Source organism: Bos mutus, chromosome 22 (assembly GCF_027580195.1).
Source record: "Bos mutus isolate GX-2022 chromosome 22, NWIPB_WYAK_1.1, whole genome shotgun sequence".
Classification (NCBI taxonomy): Eukaryota; Metazoa; Chordata; class Mammalia; order Artiodactyla; family Bovidae; genus Bos; species Bos mutus.
The window spans coordinates 39,883,595-39,903,367 of record NC_091638.1 but is presented as its reverse complement, the minus strand read 5'-3'; the positions used below and the strand labels follow the sequence as shown (position 1 = coordinate 39,903,367).

Sequence of the window (19,773 nt, the reverse complement as noted above, 5' to 3'; positions counted from 1 at the left end):
GATCTTCACATGCCCCAAGCACCCTCCTACCTCAGTGTTTTGTCATTGCTTTTCCTTTTGCCTGGAATGATCTTTGCCACTGAGACCTGCGTGGCTTCTTCTGGACTACCTGTGGGTCTTCGTTTGGGTGTCCCATGTTGGGATTGAAGGCAAAAGGAGAAGGCGGCAGAGGATGACATGGTTGGATAGCGTCACTGATTCAAGGGACATGAACTTGGGTGAACTCTGGGAGATGGTAAAGGACAGGGAGGCCTGGTGTGCTGCAGTCCATGGCATCAGTCTCAGAGTCAGACACGACACAGCCACTAAACAACAGCAACCTATGTTTGGAAGGCCTTCTCTGGCCACTCCATCTCAAATTACAGCCACTCCCCAGTTGTCTTATTTCCTCTCTCTGATGTGCTTTTATCCTCCTGAGCTTCTTTTGGCATTCTATCTATTTAACTTATTTCTACCTCTTCCTCTGTCCCCTCCACCTCCAACCTCCTTAGAGTACAAGTGCCATGATTCCATTCATTTTTATTGAATGGCAGCAGGCAAATGTAAAAGTTTACGTATTACAGTGAACTCAACACATGATCACAATCTGAATATACCCATATAACTAGCCGCCAGTGACTCGGTGTTAAAGAACCTGCCTGCCAATACGGGAGACATGGGTTTGATTCCTTGGTTGAGAAGCTGCCCTGGAGAAGGAAATGGCAGCCCACTCCAGTATTCTTGTCTGGGAAATCCCATGGATAGAGGAGCCTGGCGGGCTACAGTCTACAGGGTTCTGAAAGAATTGGACACGACTTAGCCACTAAGCAAGAGCAGCAGCACAGAAAGCCCCATTCCTTCCTCTTTCTAGTCACTTCTCTCCATTTTAAGGGCTACTACCATCCTGAATCCCTGCTAGGGGCTTTTTACTGCTGTATCCATAGCACATGGTGGGCACAAAGTCAACACTAGTTGAGTTTATTAAAAACACTGGGAGAGAAACCTGTACTTCTAGATTTCTAATGCTGGTCTCTAATTGTAGATTAATCTCAGTCATTGGAAAATGCAATTAGAGGCTTTTGAAGTATCTATTTGCCAGACACTGGCTACTATAACTTAGCCTATTAGATGTGTCACTTGTTTCTGCTGTGTTGGCCTTGATTATTTAAGTATTTTACCTGGAATCTCTGTAAGTTCACTCTTCCTGCTCGTAGTTTTAATTTACTGTCTATTCTGTTTGCTAGGCACTTAATCAGACATTTCTCTGGTGATTGTCTTACAGGATTATTTAACTTCTTCTGGCCTTTCAACTACATTGTAAATTCAGCCAAGCGTAATAAATTTGTACCAAAACTTGCCCTCTGGTCTTGATTCTTTCCTAGCTGAAATTATTGCACATTTCTGTTCCTGGTTACTGGCCACTATCCGGGACTCTGGGAGTGTGGGTTTCTCTTCCAGTTGGATGCCTGCGTTAGGATTGCAGCTACTGTAGGTAGTGTCAGATTTGATTATACTGGTAACCATTTGAGATGTGATAGTGAGTTTAAGGATGCAGTGGCTTCTGAGAATTTTGGTTAGCGCTTCCTCTAAATGTATATGTGCCTGCAGACTCAAGAATCAGAACGACATTAATGAGTGAAGTTATTGGGCCTTTATCCTGGCAAATAGCAGAGAAATGTCCAGAGTTCCTCATACAAAGCAACATATCAGCTGGCTGTGGGGCTTGACTGTCCATAGGATGGAATATCACGCAGTCATTGAAGATCAGAAAGAAAAGCAATATATTTTAGGACCAATTTTGTGTTCTCTTTTTCTAAAACCATGTCCTGTGTACTTGATTCTCTTAATACTCACAGCACACACACTCCCGCCCCCAGCCCATAGGGCTGTCCTGTAAGCAAGACCCAAGTATCACTTAGAATGCTCTCAGCTAAAAGTCAGGAGAGACTCAACCCTGAGCAGTGAAATGTGTTACCATTCATACTAGATATCCAGAGGTGGTAGATTTCCAGGTAAATCAGTGGCCAGCCACTGTTCATTGTGAATGCTAATGGTTTTCATCTTTCTGCTCTGCCATCTGTTTTTTCCCCAGAGATGTTCTTTTCGAGGTGGCAAAATGGAGCTATACAAAGTCTGCCATCCAAACCCGCAGATAGTGATAGAACTGTTAGGACCATGTTACCCAGAGTTGAGATTTAAGGCAGCCTCTTTGAAGCTCACAGCTGAGTGGTGGAGGATGGATTCAGGCCAGTGAACATGGATTCTGACCTGGAGGAGGAAGAGGGGTGAGGAGGGTGGGGGACACATGGCCTTCATCCCACTTGCTGGGGTGAGAATTGGACATTTGGAGCATTTTTTTTTTGAGTGAACTCAAAAAGTGAAGAGTGAACAACTTCAGAGTGAACCTGTTAGTGTGATCGTGTGATTGGGGAATTAATAATAGTAAATTCTTTAATATCTATTTTGGTTAAAATTTAAAACTTAGATGTCTTAAAAAAGGATTTAGTTTGCTATCTGGCACACAGATACTTAGTATATTAAGTGTGTAAAGGTGCTAGCCTGCAGATAGTAGCATTGTTTTAATTTAAATGATTTGGGGGATAGAAATGGGAATTTAAAGATTTGGGCAGAGGGTTCATGGTTGGGCAAATTTGGATAAGAGTTGGTTTTGTAACATGTCCCTGTATTAAAACTATTCAGTATTCAATCTAGGCCAGATATTTAGACCTTTGCTTGTTTTCCTTCCTTCTTTGTTTTCAAGAAGTGTCTCTGTGGTAGAAATTTATATAATGCATCCTTTCATTGTTACATTGTTCAAAGGCCTGTTAATGTGTCACCCTCATATTTTATTTCCAGTATTCTGTCAGATGATCAACAGAAAATTCAAAGTAACGGTGGCTTCTCTACTTTTTTCCTATTACAGCATCATTGATTTTCACGGTTGGATTATCTGTGAGAATGTGTTTCCATGAAGTTGCTAAATATCTGTTCTCTTCCTCGTCCTAACTCCTTGATATTACTGTTGTAAATAGGATACGTTTACATTTTGGGAAGAACAAGAAAAATGAAAACTCTCATGGTCTCATTGGTCCCCAACATACATTTTGCCTGATATGATTTCCTTACTTCCATGTGGAGTTATCAAAATGGGTTGGTTAAAAAGCAAAAAGTGTGGCCATCGTTAGATAATCTGTCAAAAGTGTTCACACGCTAAACACAAAAGCATTCAGTTTTGAAATAACTGTAGATTTATAGAACAGTGTAAAAACAGTACAGGGAGGTTATGTGTATTCCTCACCAGGTTTCGTCCATTGGTTCAATCGTACATGATTATAGTTACAGTATCAAAAAGAGGAATTTGACATTGGTACAAGGTGTGTATATAGTTCTCTGTATTTTATCAGTGCAGACTGCTGTAAGTACTACTGGAATAAGAATCAGAATGATTTCATCATCACAAAGATCTTCATTCTATCCCTTTATAGTCACACAGTTGTCCTCCCCCACCATCCCCAGTCCACTAATCTGTTTTATGTCTGGAAGGCAGCTATGCTCACCACTATACACCAACGTCTGTGTTTGCACTTCGGCATGGTTTTGTCATTTTGAGAATGTTACACATCTGGAATCGTATAGAAAGGACCTTTTGAAGTTGGCTATTGTCACTCAGCATAATGTCCCTGATCACCATCCAGGTTGTTGTGTGCATTGATTTTTGAGCAGTATTCCTTCATGTGGATATACCCAAATTTGTATAGGCATTCACCTTTTACAGAAGATTTTTTTTTTTTTTGCCTAATTCCTGGTGGCTTCTGCACAAAGTTAATTATTAATAGTTATGTACAGATGTTTGTGGACATTAGTTTTCACTTTTCTGGCCTAAACACACAAGTACAAATGGTAAATATATGTATTTATATTTTAACAAAACTGAGAAACTGTTTTCCAACAATACCTGGACCATCCCATATCCCCACCTGCTGTGCGTGAGAGATCGGTGGTCCCTGCATCCCCACCAGCTCTCAGAGTTGTCACTGGTTTTCATTTTAGCTTTTCCAGTAGGTATGGAGTGATAGCTCATCATGGCTGTAATTTGCATTTCCCTTATGGCTAATGGCATTGACTATCCTTTCATGCGCTCATTTGCTATCCTCTGGTGAAATATCTCTGTGTCCCTTGCTCACTTTCTAATTGGATTTTTTTTTTTTTCTTTCTATTGAGTCTTGAGCATCTGTATACATATTCCAGATACTAGTCCCTTCCTTGTTGTATGTGGTTTGCAAATATTTTTTCTCTGTCTGTTACCTGTCCCCTCATCCTTTCCACAAGCCCCTTAGTAGAGCAGATGCTCTTAATTAATATTGAGGAAGTTTAACTTACTCATTTCTTTGAATCCTACTTTTGGTATCATATCCAAGAACTCTTCACTAAGCCCCAGGTCCAGAAGGTCATCTCTTATTCTACCCCCTAAAAAGTTTTATATTTTTATATCTAATGTTAAAATTTATGATCTGCTTTGAGTTAATATTTGTACAAAGTATGAGGTTTAGGTCCATGTGATGCTTCATTTTGTTCCACTTTCTCCTCCCTTTTCTTCCTTCCCTTCCTCCTCCTCCTCCCTTCTCTTCCTCCTCCTCAATTCTTCCACCTCCTATTTTCCTTTATCATATGCACATCTAGTTTATTTAATGTTATATTTTGAAAAAGACTGTGCCTCCTATATTGAATTACTTTTGCTCCTTTGTCAAAAATCATTGACTGCACGGTGCCGGTCTCTCTATGGGTTCTGTTCTCTTTTCTGTTCCATTGATCTATGCGTCTCTCTGTCTACTAATACCACAGTATTGATTACTATGGCTGTATAACCAGTCTTAAACTTGAGTGGACAGATTTCTCACACTGTTCTCCCCTCTGATGATTATATTCTCTTTTGAAGACTTGATTCTCTGTCCTCCACCTTTTGTTGTTGTTGCCTGGATTGATCACTGATCAGCGCACATGACTTCAGTGTGTTGGTCCCCCCCCAACCTCCTGGGAAGTCCTGACTTTAACGTGGCATATTTTATCCTGAGGGTTACTTCCAGTGGATTAGTGATGTCTGCTTACAGTCTGGGATATTTTGTTCTCTTTCTGGAATCCAGTTGTGCCGTGAAATGCGAGCACTGCCTGCCTTGTGTTTAGGATGGGCACATGGAAGAGGCAATGCTGGGTGTTTGCCTTCTTGGTATCAAATAAGGTACTGTTGAATCTTAGCTGGAGAAGAGCCAGAAGTTTATGACTGTGGCTGAGGTGGGTGGTGGAGGGCAGGCCTTGCCCACACATTTAATCTAACCTAAATATTTCCAGTGAATCATCATCCTCTATGACCTTGTCACATAAATCTGAGAGGAGCTGTAGTTCTTATCTTCAAACCGCAGCCAAGTTTCATTACTGTGGCTTATGTGTAGTGGCTTTGTCTTCTGGGCATCTGGTTATCCTTCTGTCTGCTGTTTAAAATCCCTTTCAGGTGAAAGGATCTCTTGATTTATGACTTGATTTTTTTATCCCCACCCCCACCATGGGTAGAGATGTACATGGATTAATGGTTAAAAACCATTCATTGTTAGACTGTAGCAAGAAAAGTTGGATGAATAATTTTAAGGGAATGTGCTACCTGATCTCACTTGTATTAAGGGTTTTTGTATTGAAACTATACAACCGTTAAGTAGAAAGTACCATCATATTGCTAAACATGATTGTAAGTGGACAGTTTTCTACTTGGGATGAATAAGATGTTGGTAAGACCATTTTATAATCTATTAAAGGCTAGTGGTTGAATTCTGTTGTCTTTAAATTAGGATTGTTCATATTTTTTTGCATGGCTAGAAATCTTCTCTATTAGACTGTCTTATTTTCCCTGAGATTCTGATGTATTAAGGTGTTCCACATACTAAGATTGAGGTGTAGAATTTAATTTTAATTTTCTGTGGCATGTTTCTATTTACAGTAGTTTGGAAACAGAAGAGAGGAAAGAGGCGCTTGGAGTCCTAGCTACTCAGAAAAGTGGTTTAAGGCATTGCAGTATCAAATTACGATGTTAATTTAAAAAGTTAAAACCATGACTCTTACTCAAGCAGAATTAACGCATATAAAATTCAAATAATTAATGAGATAGTAATATGGCCAAGCTGGTTGGAAGGGCATTTGGAAGCAGTTTTTGTAGCTCACAGTGAAAATGTGATTGCTAGCTTTGATTCAATAGTAGTCAGTCTCCTACAGAGTTATAAAACCATAACCTGTTTCTCTTTCTTGAAACTGGTTCCCCATCTACAGGTTAATCTGTAACTTCACTGAGCCTGGTCTTTAATTGTAGTGAATAGCAAGTCAAACAATGATACCTTCCTGTAGAAATTAAATAATTTTGAGATGACTTTGTTAAATACAACTCCAGTGACATTGAAAGGACATGCTGCATTCTCTTTACCTTATTTCCACGTTTGGGATAATGTTTTCTCATCAGCTCTTTGTGAGGTATTGTCACACCATGGAGATGGACAATGCCTGAGTTTTATTTACTTTACACTAGTGTGGATGGCTAGTCCAAAGGTGAAGCCATTTACAAGATTGTAATTGAACTATTTGTGATATTTTCATTACTTTCCCCCTTTTCTGTTGACTTATGGTACTTTCAGTCTTATCCCTATCCTCACTTCCTCCTTTCGCTCTGTTAGAAAGCATTCATGTCTTTCATATTGACTTAGCTTATTCTTACTCTTAGAAGAATGGGTGACTGGAGAAGATTGAAGTAGAGAACCCTGACCAGTTCACTTACTGTGCGGTCCTGGACTTGGGCATGACTTTGCCATGTCCTTTTCACCTGTGTTACCTTGAGCACATCAGTTAACCTCTGAACCTCCGTTTTGGTCATCTAAAATGGGTTGAACAGTGGTGCTTGCTTTTAGGGATATTGTGAGAATTGAAAGGTGAAAGGATAAAAATGGTGCTTAGCACATTAGTATGTGTTTGATTAAGATGATTGCTAAGTTAGCTGTATACAGACATATATATATATTTTGGGGGTATCTTGTTGTTTTATACACTAGATGTTCCCTAAAGGGTTTGCAAACTCACTCGCTCACACAGTAACTTACTGAAAATAAGACACAGGAGCAGGAACAATTGGCCTCCCAACTGAGGGAAGATTAGTGATTGTTGGGGATGCTGGTGGAGAGTCCTGAAACTGTATCTTGGGCCAACTATTGTCATATGGTTCTGTATGACTCGATGTTAACATTTTTAAAGAGAGAAGTAGAGCTTGGATTGTCACATGTCCTTTTCCTTTTGTAAATATTGGAACTGATCGGAACACATGAAACATTGAACATTGTGTTCTGTATGTAGTAGGCTGTCGGTTTGCCGAGTTTGCCTTTAGTTACTTTAGATTATTCCAGGAGAAAGGTAAAGTTGTTCACAGTAGACCATGTCAGAATTTAAAGTGATCACAGCATTTTCCTCGGAGAAGGCGATGGCACCCCACTCCAGTACTCTTGCCTGGAAAATCCCATGGATGGAGGAGCCTAGTAGGCTGCAGTCCATGGGGTCACGAAGAGTCAGACACGACTGAGTGACTTCCCTTTCAATTTTCACTTTCCACTTTCATGCATCGGAGAAGGAAATGACAACCCACTCCAGTGTTCTTGCCTGGAGAGTCCCAGGGACGGGGGAGCCTGGTGGGCTGCCGTCTATGGGGTCGCACGGAGTCGGACACAACTGAAGTGACTTAGCAGCAGCAGCAGCATTTTTTTTTTTTTATGAGACAGTTGCGTTTGGGTGGAGTCACATGGCCCATTAGTGGTGGTACTTGTAATTTTAATGAAAATAGGCTATATTTGTCCATATTCTTCCACTTTGGGGGTTATAAGGTTTAACACATACTCATTTTTGAAAGATTCGCCACACATTAAAAAAAAAGGCATTGATTATTGAAACAGGGGTGGGAAATAAACCAACATTGTAACATAACCAACATTGGTTATGGCTATGTTTATTTTCTTGTTTATGGTTTTTAATGTACTCTCTTGTCTGTTTAATGTACTCTGCTCATTAATGTACTTTGCCTAATGTGCTTCTACGACAAATATTTATTGCTTTTATAATCAGCAAAAGCAATAAATGCTATTAAAAAAAGAATATATCATGGGAATGCCTTGACGTGTGATAATATGATTATTGATCAGTTTCATAGCCCCAAGATTGTTGTTGCTAGAAAAGTAATGGCTCATTATTTCATTTGCTCCCAGAAAATGATGGTGCATCTTATTGTACAATTTAGGTATGCTTAGATAGGTCTTCCTAGGCCTGTGGTGATTTTGTTGATGGAATGGGTTTGTGGTTACCGTGGGGCATGGAAGTTGCTGGACCTGCTCCTGGGCAGCTGGCCTGCAGGGGAGACCGTCTGTTTTGGCAGAGCCAAGGGCTGTCCTACTGGGCTGCAGCCCACCAACTGTTGCAGCCACATGCCTCAGCTGTTGTGCTTTTTTACACACTGTTATTAGCCGTGCAGACCTTTATGGTTCAAACCAGGCCACATCTGTTGTCAGTCCCATGACCTTCAAAACCCAAAGCGGAAAGAAATGCAGAACACACTTTTTATCTGAAGGCTTTCTGCAGACATGTCAGTTAACAGGGCTTAGTTAAAAATATTTTTCTAAACTTATTTTGTAAAAGATTTTCATTTTCTTTGCCCTCCTTTAGCAGTGGCTAAATTAATGATGATTTGAGCAAATTGGTGCTCCTTAGAGTGTTGTCTGTTGATCTCCTACATTTGATCCCACAGGGAGTTGGTTAAAAAATGTATTCTGGAGCCTCACTGTAGACCAAGAGAATTGTGATCTTAGGGGTATATTCCTTCACCAAAACTTTAAACCAGAGATTTGGACTTTTGGCTTCTCTGGTGGCTCAGATGGTAAAGAATCTGCCTGTAATGCAGGAGACCCAGATTTGATCCCTTGGTTGCAAAGATCTCCTGTAGAAGGGAATGGCTACCCACTCCAGTATTCTTGCCTGGAGAATTCCATGGATAAGAGGAGGCTGGTGGGCTACAATCCATAGGGTCACAAAGAGTAAGATACAACTGAGTGACTGACAGTTTTCACTTTGGGCTTTTAGGATTGTGTGACCCCAGGCACCTCCTATTGTATCGCGGTAGGCATGAAGTTAGAAAGCCAGCACTGAGATATAGGCAACTGGGCACCTTCAGGAATACTGAGACTTCTTAGAAAGTTTGCTTTTGGAGGTAAGATTTTGGGAATGATCCTAAAGGCATGTGTTGTGGTGTGCTTAGATGCTCAGTCATGTCCGACTCTTGGTGACCCCATGGACTGTAACCCGCCAGACTCCTCTGTCCATTCTCCAGGCAGGAATACTGGAGCGGGTTGCCATGCCCTCCAGGGGATCTTCCCAACCCAGGCATTGAACCCAGGTCTCCCTCATTGCGGGCGAATTCTTTACCAACTGGGCTACCAGGCAAGTGCTGACGGTCCTTGCAGAAAGAGCAACTGCATTCCCAGGGTGAACATAGTGATTCGTTAGTTATGTTTTCCAGAAATAGTCATGTCTGAATTGAAATTGTTCTCTTCTCTGCATATGCTCTGTGTCCTCTCAACTTAGTTCTTCTGAAAAACAGAATGGTCCAAATGCCAAATTCTATAATGTGTTTTTTTTTTCCTGTATTCTTCAGTGCCAAGGCATCAGACCTCCAGGCATATTCATGAGCCCTACATTTGCAAAGCTAGAGCAGTGCAGAAACCAGGGGACCAGATCCCTCTATAAAAATACATCCTCCACAACGCCCCATTGGGTTAGCTTCTTACCCAATAGAAGAGGGGGAAAAGAAGCAGTTGAGTTCCTCTAATTTGTGGGACTGGGGTCGGTAGAGAGAAGGAAAAGGGAGGGTTTCACTGAATGAGTCCAGGTCACCTTTTGTCTTCGGGGCAGGAGTGTTAGGAGGAAGTAAGCAACATATTTCCAGCAGTTTAGGTAGAGATTCATTTTATACAGTATATTCAAAATATCATTGTGAAATGTATCCCAAACAAAATACTAATGAGATGATAATTTTTTTCTTACTAAGCATTTGAAATCCTTTTGTGTGTTTTATAGCACAGCAGAGTTCAGGGTTTCCCCCAGGTGACTCCTGTATTTGACAGTATAGTTGGAAGGGGTTCTTCTCATCCCCAGTTCTCAGTTCAGATGTGAACATATGCCTTTGTGGAACATCCTATTTTTTTGTTGTAGTGAGAATGAGTTGTTTTCTCAGCAGTTAGCTGGTGTTAGGATAATGCCTTCCTGTGTAGGCTGTAGTGTTAGAATTCTCTTTGCAAGCTCTTGTAATAATTTTCAGGAATTATCACTTTTATCATAGTATTTTTAGTTGCAACTAGAGAGTTCTATAGGAGATTCTTTCAGTGTGAAATCTCTTAAAGGACAATAGAAAATACACTGTTTCTTCTCGGGGACATAGGTTGGGGCAACCTCAGTATCTTGAGGGGTCCTTGGAAAAGAATGTGTAATATGAGAATGGACCTGGTTCAGAGGTCACTGTAGCTTCCAAACATGTTATGTGTTAATGTTTAGGTCTCTAATTTTTTTAAAAAAAGAACTAAATATGCACCATCTATTTCCCTGTTACAGACCCGCAGACTTTATAGGGAGGTCTCAGTGGAGCTTCATTTTTCCTCTTCTGTCTCTTTAAAGTGTCTAGGTTTGAATTCCTTTCTCTGTCCTGTGCAGTGTAATGTGACTTTGACAAGGTTCTTAACAATTTTGTGCCTTGGGAACTAGAAAGCTGGGAGGATTTACCCCTCAGAGTTCTGGTGAAGATTAAATGAGATCATCCAGCTGAAGAATGCGGTGCCTCCCAGTACATAGTTAAGTGCTAAAGAAATATTAGCTATCTCAGCATCTTTATTAATTATTTTTGTTAATTTTAGAGACTTAAAGAAATACAGGAGGAATTATAGGAATGATTTTTTTTTTGATGTTTACATAGAGGTTAAAAAAATACTTCTTTCTGAAACATATTAACGACCTTTTTTTTTTTTTTTTCTTTCTTTCTTCCACAGTATCTTTAGCTCCACTCCCCCATTCCACTACTGTTTTGTCCTGGATTTGGCATCGTTCTGCTCTGGGTAAAATTATTTTAATATGAACTCTCTGGTTATAACATCTTCTCTCATACTGAGTGAAGGGAAAAGTCCTTAATGCATTTCACAAACTCCTTTCTCGGAAACATTGGTTCCTGAATAAAATCTGAGAGATCATATATGATTTCTACATTGCCTAAAATATGCAGCCTTTTTGGTTCTATTGTGGGAAATATGAGAAAAATGGTTTGCCAACTGTAGGGTGGTGCAAAAGAAAAACCTGAAGTTTTCTGCCAGCTTCTAGCCCCACCCATTTTTCTCACATTTTCACTTAATACTCACTCACTGATTATGCAGAAGTGATATTTAAGAGTGAATGTGTTTAATAAACCTCTGCAAGCAATATTTAAAGGAGTGTTTATTTTTCAAAATTCACTCAGGATTTCTGTAATCTTCAGGCCTGTAGTTCTGGTACACGGATTGTACCAATTTGTTTCAAAGTGTTTTATTGCATATCTTTCTCATCTGCTGTCTAAAAATCAAAGGAACAGTTTGTTCCATTCAATTTGCCTGATAGGGGAGCCTCCAAAGATACAAAGTTGCCTTTCGGCATCATTATATTAAAAAAAAAATAAAGGAAACTGTCTTTTTATTCCCCCTCCTAACCCCACTTTGACTATATTGCAGAGTCATAAAAGGATTTACATTGAGAGTTGAAATTGTCTCCTTGAAATTGATTTTATCCAGCTTCTTATGTACAAATAGGAGAGGAGAACAGAACTGAACTTTCAATTTTGAACTTAACTCTTCTAAAGTCATAAAACTGCTTTTCCATTTGACTCTTCAAGTGGATCTTGCAGTATAATTGGTCAGAGGCAGACGTTTGAAAAGGCGCAACCAAAAATGAAAACAAGAATAAAATTGCTTATTTAGGAGCTGCCAGTTGTTCATCAGAAACAGACTTTGGGTTAAATACTTCTTTTTCCTAAAAAAGCAAACTGAGTCTATTTCATACAATTAGTTGAAGCCGTTGCTTTTAGAGCTAGTTAAAGCTGATTTACAGATAAATGCTTTAGCCATCTTGATGTGATCTGATGAAAATTTCCATGTGGTTAGAGTTTTTAATTAAATCATTTTATTTAAGATTGTAATAGCCCTTTAAAATTATTTTCCTTGAGACTTGCTTTGTGTTATTTGAAGTTAATAACTCCTCTTGAAGCAAAGCAGAATGCACAATATTTCTTCTGATGATTTCTTTCTGCAGTTGAGAACAAAGCAAACCACATTATTGCTGGAAAGGAAGTGAAGCTAATGCATAATACAAATGGAGATAACAGAAATCGCTTGAAGCCCTGGGATATTCCGAGTATCAACATTAAAGTGGTTGCCTGGGCAATACTACCTTATTGCTTGGGTAATTTTTTTCTCTTAAATTCCAGGGGCAGATCTACCTTAATTGAATCAAGCCTATGAAAGGTTTGATTCTCAGTATTTCAGGAAGTAGAAATGGTCCTATATATGGACTTAGAATAAAGAAGAGAGAAGTAATTTGGCAATTTATTGTCCTACCAGTCACAATGTATATTTGTCCCTGAAAACTTTTTTGTAACTATAGACATTCCTGGACAGTTACTAAGGACAAAATTTCTGTTCTTGTGCAAAGATGAACTCCTATAGTTTAATTTATTAATTATTCTTCACTCAGGTTCCTTACTGTTCTATTGCTCACACTTGTAGAAGAGACAGGGCTTTTTTTGTCATTGTTGTGACAGTGGAATGTGGCTTTTGATTTTATTAAGGCAGATAACAATTTATTCATTAAATTGAGGTAAAATTGGTATATAATGTGAGTTTTAGCTGTAGAACATTATCATCCTGTGTTTATATATACTTCGAAGTGATCCCCACCATTACTTGCCATCCATCACCATAAAGTTCACCCCCACACCCCTATCCCCTGTCCCTGTGCTTCCTGCTGCTGCTAAGTCGCTTCAGTCGTGTCTGACTCTGTGCGACCCCAGAGACGGCAGCCCACCAGGCTCCCCCGTCCCTGGGATTCTCTAGGCAAGAACACTGGAGTGGGCTGCCATTGCCTTCTCCCACTGTGTGCCCTACCCTTCTGCTTTTGTATCTGTGATTTTTGTTGTTTTATATTGTTAATTCATTTGTTTTGCTTTTTAGATTTTATATGAGTGAAATCATAGTGTTTATCTTTTTCTACCTTATTTCACTTAGGATAATACCCTCAAAGTCCATCCCATTTTGTTGCACATGGCAAGATTTTCTTCTTTTTTATGGCTATGTTGTATTCCATCAGCTTCCCAGGTGGTGATAGTGGTACAGAACCTGTCTGGAAATTGAGGAGATGCAAGAGATGCAGGTTGGATCTTTGGATTGGGAAGATCCCTCTGGTGTAGGAAATGGCAGCCTGCTCCAATATTCTTGCCTGGGAAATCCCATGGATAGAGGTGCCTGGTGGGCTACAGTCTATGGGACCACAAAAAGTTAGACACAACTGAGCAGCTTAGCACACAGTCTTCCACTGTGTATCTGCTACATCTTCTTATCCATTTATCTATCAATGAATACTTAGCTTGTTTCCATACTTTGGCTGTTGTAGATAACACTGCAGTGGACATAGCGGTACATGCTGCTGCTGCTGCTGCTGCTAAGTCGCTTCAGTCGTGTCCGACTCTGTACGACCCCAGAGATGGCAGCCAACCAGGCCCCCCGTCCCTGGGATTCTCCAGGCAAGAACACTGGAGTGGGTTGCCATTTCCTTCTCCAGTGCATGAAAGTGAAAAGTGAAAGTGAAGTCGGTCAGTCGTGTCCGACTTTTAGTGACCCCATGGACTGCAGCCTACCAGGCTCCTCCATCCATGGGATTTTCCAGGCAAGAGTACTAGAGTGGGGTGCCATTGCCTTCTACGATAGCGGTACATATATCCTTTCAAATTAGTGTTTTCTTCTTTGGGTAAATACCCGGAAGTAGAAGAACTGGATCATATGGTAGTTCTATTTTTAATTTTTAGAGCAATCTCTGTACTAGTTTCTATAGTGGCTGCAGTTTACAATTCCACACACAAGATTTAAGAGTTCCCTTTTCTCTACATCCTTGCTACCACTTGTAATTTGCTGTCTTTTTGACAACAGCCATCCTGACAGGTGTGGGATGATACGTCACTGTTGCTTTGATTTGCATTTCCCTGCCAGTTAGTGATGTTGAATATCTTTCCACCTTTTATCTGCCTCTTGACTACCTGTATGTCTTCTTTGGAAAAAAGTCTATTTGGCCTCTGCCTGTTTTTTACATTGGGTTCTTTTGTTGTTGTTGAGTTACATGAGTTCTTTATTTCTGATATTTATTGAATAAATCATTCACAAATATCTCCTCTCATTCAGCTGGTTGCCTCTTTGTTTCATTGATGCGTCCCTCACTGTGCATAAGCTGTTTAATTTGATGTAGTCCCATCTGTTTATTTTTGCTTTTGTTTCTCTTGACTTTGGAGTCATATCCCATCCCTTAAGAAAATAAAAATCTGTAAGACCAATGTGAAGGAGATTACCACCTCTGTTCGCTTGTAGGAATTGTATGGTTTCAGGTCTAACGTCTGCAATCCAATGTGAGTTAATTGTTGTGTATGGTGTAATGTGGTGGCCTGTTTTAATTCTTTTGCATATGGTTGTCCAGTTTTCCCAGCACCATTTTTTTTTGAAGAGACTGTTCTTTCCCCATTGTGTACTCTTGGCTCTTTTGTTGTGAGTTAATTGTCCATATCCCTGTGGGTTTTTCCTGGGCTCTCTAGGGTTCCATTGATCTGTGTGTCTGCCTTTATGCCAATATAGAGGGTTTTTTTTTTTTTTTTAAGAGAATCATTTGGGGAGGCAGAGAGAAGCCAGTTGGGCTTAAAGCCATACGCTTGTCCATGTTTAAATGATGATAAAACTGCTTAAAAAAAAATTCACCCACCTTCAATATCCATAGTAGGCAGTGTATACCTCCATAAGCATTATATAGGCAGGTAATTTTTTTCTTATAAGATACTGAGAATATAGTTATGCACTATTTAGCTCTAAAACAAAATATAGTGATAATAAGTATTCTGACCTTCTTTCTTTTCCTCCATTGTGTTTGTAAATAGATGTTTCTGATTTGTCTCTAATTAATTATCTTTTGCCAATTGGACATGTAAAAGCAAGTAATTGCTTGATTAAACTAGTGCAAATCCGAATTCAGGTGAAAAGGGGCAAAGGGGAAAATTGTAGAAAGTAATAGTAAAATAAAACTGAAAATAAACCAAGTAGGCTTTTGGTCAGACTCTTGAGAGTCCCTTGGACTGCAAGGAGATCCAACCAGTCCATTCTGAAGGAGATCAGCCCTGGGATTTCTTTGGAAGGACTGATGCTAAAGCTGAAACTCCAGTACTTTGGCTACCTCATGTGAAGAGTTGACTCATTGGAAAAGACTCTGCTGCTGGGAGGGATTGGGGACAGGAGGAGAAGGGGAGACAGAGAATGAGATGGCTGGATGGCATCACTGACTCGATGGACCTGAGTCTGGGTGAACTCCGGGAGTTGGTGATAGACAGAGAGGCCTGGTGTGCTGCAATTCATGGGGTCACAAAGAGTCGGACACAACTGAGCAACTGAACTGATCTGATCTGATCTGATGTGAATATTAGGCTACTATTTGTTTTAAATTTTCCCTCCATGAACAGCCCTTTCCCACCACCGCCCCCACCCTCGACACAGGTGCAAATGTACATTTTATGAATGATTTGTCTTGACTTACCCTGGGGGCCTAGGTGATGAGCCACTGTTTTCTGCTCTTGCCAGTATCCTGGCCAGGGCAGAGTCACCTTTTCAAAGCATACATTGAGGAAAATGTTATACAGTTAGATTATGGTAATGGTTGCACAGCTCTGTAAATATACTAAGGCCTATTATGTATCAAGAAAGCTGTTTTAAAGGAAAACACGTACGAGACATTGATTGCTCACTTGGAGTCCTTCATTGCTTTCCCAGACTGACCTAGAGCTCATGCTGCAGGGTCTTACACGTGTTCCTCCTCCTCCTCTCCACACCGGCTCACGGAGCTTCAGCCAGGCTGGCCTCCTTACGCCACTGTCTTTCCTGCCTCAGTATTCTCATCCATGCCTGCCCCCCCGCCCCCCCATCTTGACCTCTGTCCTCCCATATGGTACATCAGTGCCTTCAACTAAAGTGATATCTCCTTTATTGACTGATCTTTTTACTTTCCTTCCTTACTAGTATTTTTCCCTATTGTGTCATGCTTGTTTCACTTACTTTTTGTATTTGTTTTACCATGTACACAAATGATAATTTATGCATGGATTGATTGAACCTGCTAGTGGAAAGAAAGCTTCAAGATGGTGGGGGTAATGTTCAGTTCAGTTCAATCGCTCAGTCGTGTCCGACTCTCCGACCCCATGGACTGCAGCATGCCAGGCTTCCCTATATGGTGTGTGTCGTTGAGTTCCTTGGTGTTGTCGTATTCTGCCTTGGAAAGACCAGGGATACCTGCCTTACCATGTTTGCTAGAAATCTTCCTTTTGGCAAGAAAGGGTTAGGAACTACTGAGACAGGGTGGAGGTCGAGTGGGTATTTTGTTGCCTAGCAGTGCAGAGAACTCTTGAGACATAGACAGCTGGAGGCCACGGGGTGGCTGGCCAGCCTGGATTTATATAGTGCCTGTTACGTGGCCCCAGAGGCACCGGCTTCTGGGTTCACTAGCTAGGCAGGTCTGACCACACTGTGACTGGCTGGTGTCTAGGGGAAAGCTGTGTGGTGTCTGGAATGCCCTCTGTATGTGACCCCGGAGCCCAGGGACTGAAGTGCCTTCAGTGTGTTTTCTCCCATCTACTGTGGTCAGGAATTATCTTGGTGGGTATTTTTGTCACTGTGGAGCTTACTCTCTCCAAATTCTGGAAATGTGCATTATGGCACATTTTGCCAGGCTTGATAAGATGCACCATAGTTTTACAGTGGGCACCCAACAATACTTAAGTCAAGTTTTTTTCTTTGCTGGTTTCTTTTTGTTCTATGAAGAATGCCCATCTCACTGAATATTTTTCATTCAATATTTCATAGGGACTATATGTATATATATGCCTCAGCTATATAAAAGGCCCAAGTTCTAAAGTTTATTCTTTGTTTCTATGGGATAAAAAGTTGTCAGGCAGTCCCAGCTATAAATTTGAAACAAAAGAAAATATGAATGAAGGAAATTTATTAATTAGAGTCTCAGTTTGTTTCCCTAACTGAAATTTAACTTTGTATTTCTTTCTGCTTTAATGTAAGAGACTTTCTTTTTACAGATAAATTACCAATGTTTGTATAATTGTAATTGGATATTTTCCACATCGTGTTAGGAAAATCACTCTACTTTTTTCTGGTTGAACTATCAGAACATGATTTTATCTCAGACAATTGGCAATAGTGGTGGGAGTAGTGGCTTTGACAAATCCTTTCTTTTGAAACTGTTAGGGTTTTAGTTTTCAGAGGCCCATGGAGAAACTTTATAACTTGTGATGCTTATTTAGTTTTGAGCAGGTGGAGTAACTATTAATTCACAGATGTTGTTATGAATCCTAAAACTCAGTTTTGTGAAGAATTGCTGTAGCATAGGGTCAGTTATGCAGGCTTGAGAGGAATATCTGGTTCAAGGCTATCTGTTCATAACAAAAGTTACATGCCTTTTTTGAATAATTGTACCTAAGCCACAGGATTATTGGAAGAAGTATGGGAGTCACTATGTTGATGGTACTTTTAATAGTGCCTTTTTCATGGACAAAGACTGAGTTAGTAACTAACTTATTACTGAGTTAGGCCATGGGTGGAAAACCCAGATGCCTATAGAAACTAGATAAGAAATATACATCATCAGTGGGACTGGATGGGGTCATGATTCTTCTCTGAAGACCTACTCACTGCTTATATAGCGTATTTTTTTCTGTTTGAGAACAAAGTTCAGATTTCTCATTAATAAACACAGATATTAGAGTTCTTTCTCAGATTTTCTCATGTTGACAAGTAGTTAAACACAAATACATGTATACACATACAGTGGGTGAAACAAAACATCTGAGTCCATGGCTACATTTACCACAGTGGCCACCAGTTGAGATGGCTAAGCTGAATCTGCCAGTTCTGTTGATCACTAAGGATTCAAAGAGGTGGCACAGTTGTAAAATGAGAAGTACCGATTTCTGGCAGTTGACATTATTGCAATATTATCTATGTATGATCTTCCCAGGAATCTTGTGGAATCTAGAGACTTGATTCTTTGAGAACCAAGCAGTAGTAAAATGGGTTGGTTATTTCTGTATGATGTTTGAAGTCAGGAGGCCAGTTCTTTTTTAGGAGGGTGCCTCTGAGCAAGAGTGAACCGAGATGTTTTTCAGATTTTCATCACACGTGTAATGAGCCCCCATTTAAATCAGTTATTTAAGTGTACCTTTTCTCGGATCTACTGTGAAGTGTGTTTTTTTATTTCTGAAATTTTTATAACTGTGACATAATTGAGAGCAGATGAATCACTCTAGTTTTTGGGCTTTCTTTTAGCTTTGTCAGATTTAAAAAGAAAAAAAATTCTTCCTTTTTTTAATCAGTGTTATTTTAACGTAAAATATGGAGGAGAAGGTCATTATTTTGCCTCTACCTGTCTGAAGGCATTTTTTACAAACCTGTAAATATGTTTTCTATTTCCCGGACCTAAGATACTATATTGCTGTGTGATTTCTTCTTTCTTTGAACTGCCTTTGAGTTTTAGTAGTCTGTTTTACTTAAAAAATTCATGGCTGTTTATTAGGTATCTTTATCACTTTAGATGATGAAAAATACTTTTTTTTGTTGTAGTTGGGACAGTAGGTACATTTGAATGTGATAAAATAGGTAATCTACTGTAATAGAATCTATTGTATTTGAGGTTAGCTCAGTATCACAAACAACTGGAGGGAACATTTGTAATGCAATAGTTACAAAGGAATGCACTTTTTGATTCTACTTTTTGGGAAGCTCAATAAGTACTTTTCCTGCAATTAATTGAAATACAGGCACAAAAGGAGATGAGAGCCTGATGGAATATTTAATTACTTTAACTATAATTTGATACTTTTGCCCATTGTAGTCACGAAAAAGATAAAGGTTTATTCATTTTAGACTATTGTCTGGGACTTAATGTTCTTAAATGCACTCTAAAATTTAGAGAAAATTATATTTGATAGAGATTTCATCATCCTTGAGGGATCTTTAATTTGTTTGTTGTATGAGCAGTTATAATAGATATAAACAGGCTGCTTAACTGCTTGTCTGCCATTCTGGAAATAGACATTCTGCATTTGAAAATGTGAGTGCTTATTTTATATTGTAGTGGGCTTCTTTTTGGCAGTAACTCTGGAAGAGAACTAGGACTCTTAATATGAGAGCCATCTATCCATCGTCCTAAGTAATTCTCATCCTGGCCCTGGGGAACCAGAATGTCTTTGACGTTTTCATTTTTGGATGGAAGCTGACCAATTCTCCCAGGCTTCTAAGTCCCTTTGGCATCACCTAGAACTGGACATATAGTTAAGTGGAAATACCCTCAAGTGTCACTACACATTTTGTTTTGTATACAAGATATGTTACTGTTGTAGATGGAGTTCGGGGC

At 39.7% G+C, this 19,773-nt stretch overlaps 1 protein-coding gene across 5 annotated transcripts in view; it reads left to right on the top strand.

Annotated features, from left to right (window-relative positions):
* Positions 1–19,773, top strand: part of PTPRG (protein tyrosine phosphatase receptor type G) — a 775,417-nt gene that overhangs the window by 175,207 nt on the left and 580,437 nt on the right. Inside the window, exons 2-3 of one of the 5 annotated variants that reach the window (XM_070359910.1) lie at positions 11,082–11,147; positions 12,367–12,516. The exons of 3 other annotated variants lie outside the window; for them this stretch is intronic. In XM_070359910.1, coding sequence (XP_070216011.1) covers positions 11,082–11,147; positions 12,367–12,516 — 216 coding nt within the window. The remainder of the gene's footprint in view (positions 1–11,081; positions 11,148–12,366; positions 12,517–19,773) is intronic. One more of the 5 variants, XM_070359911.1, reaches the window with a different exon arrangement.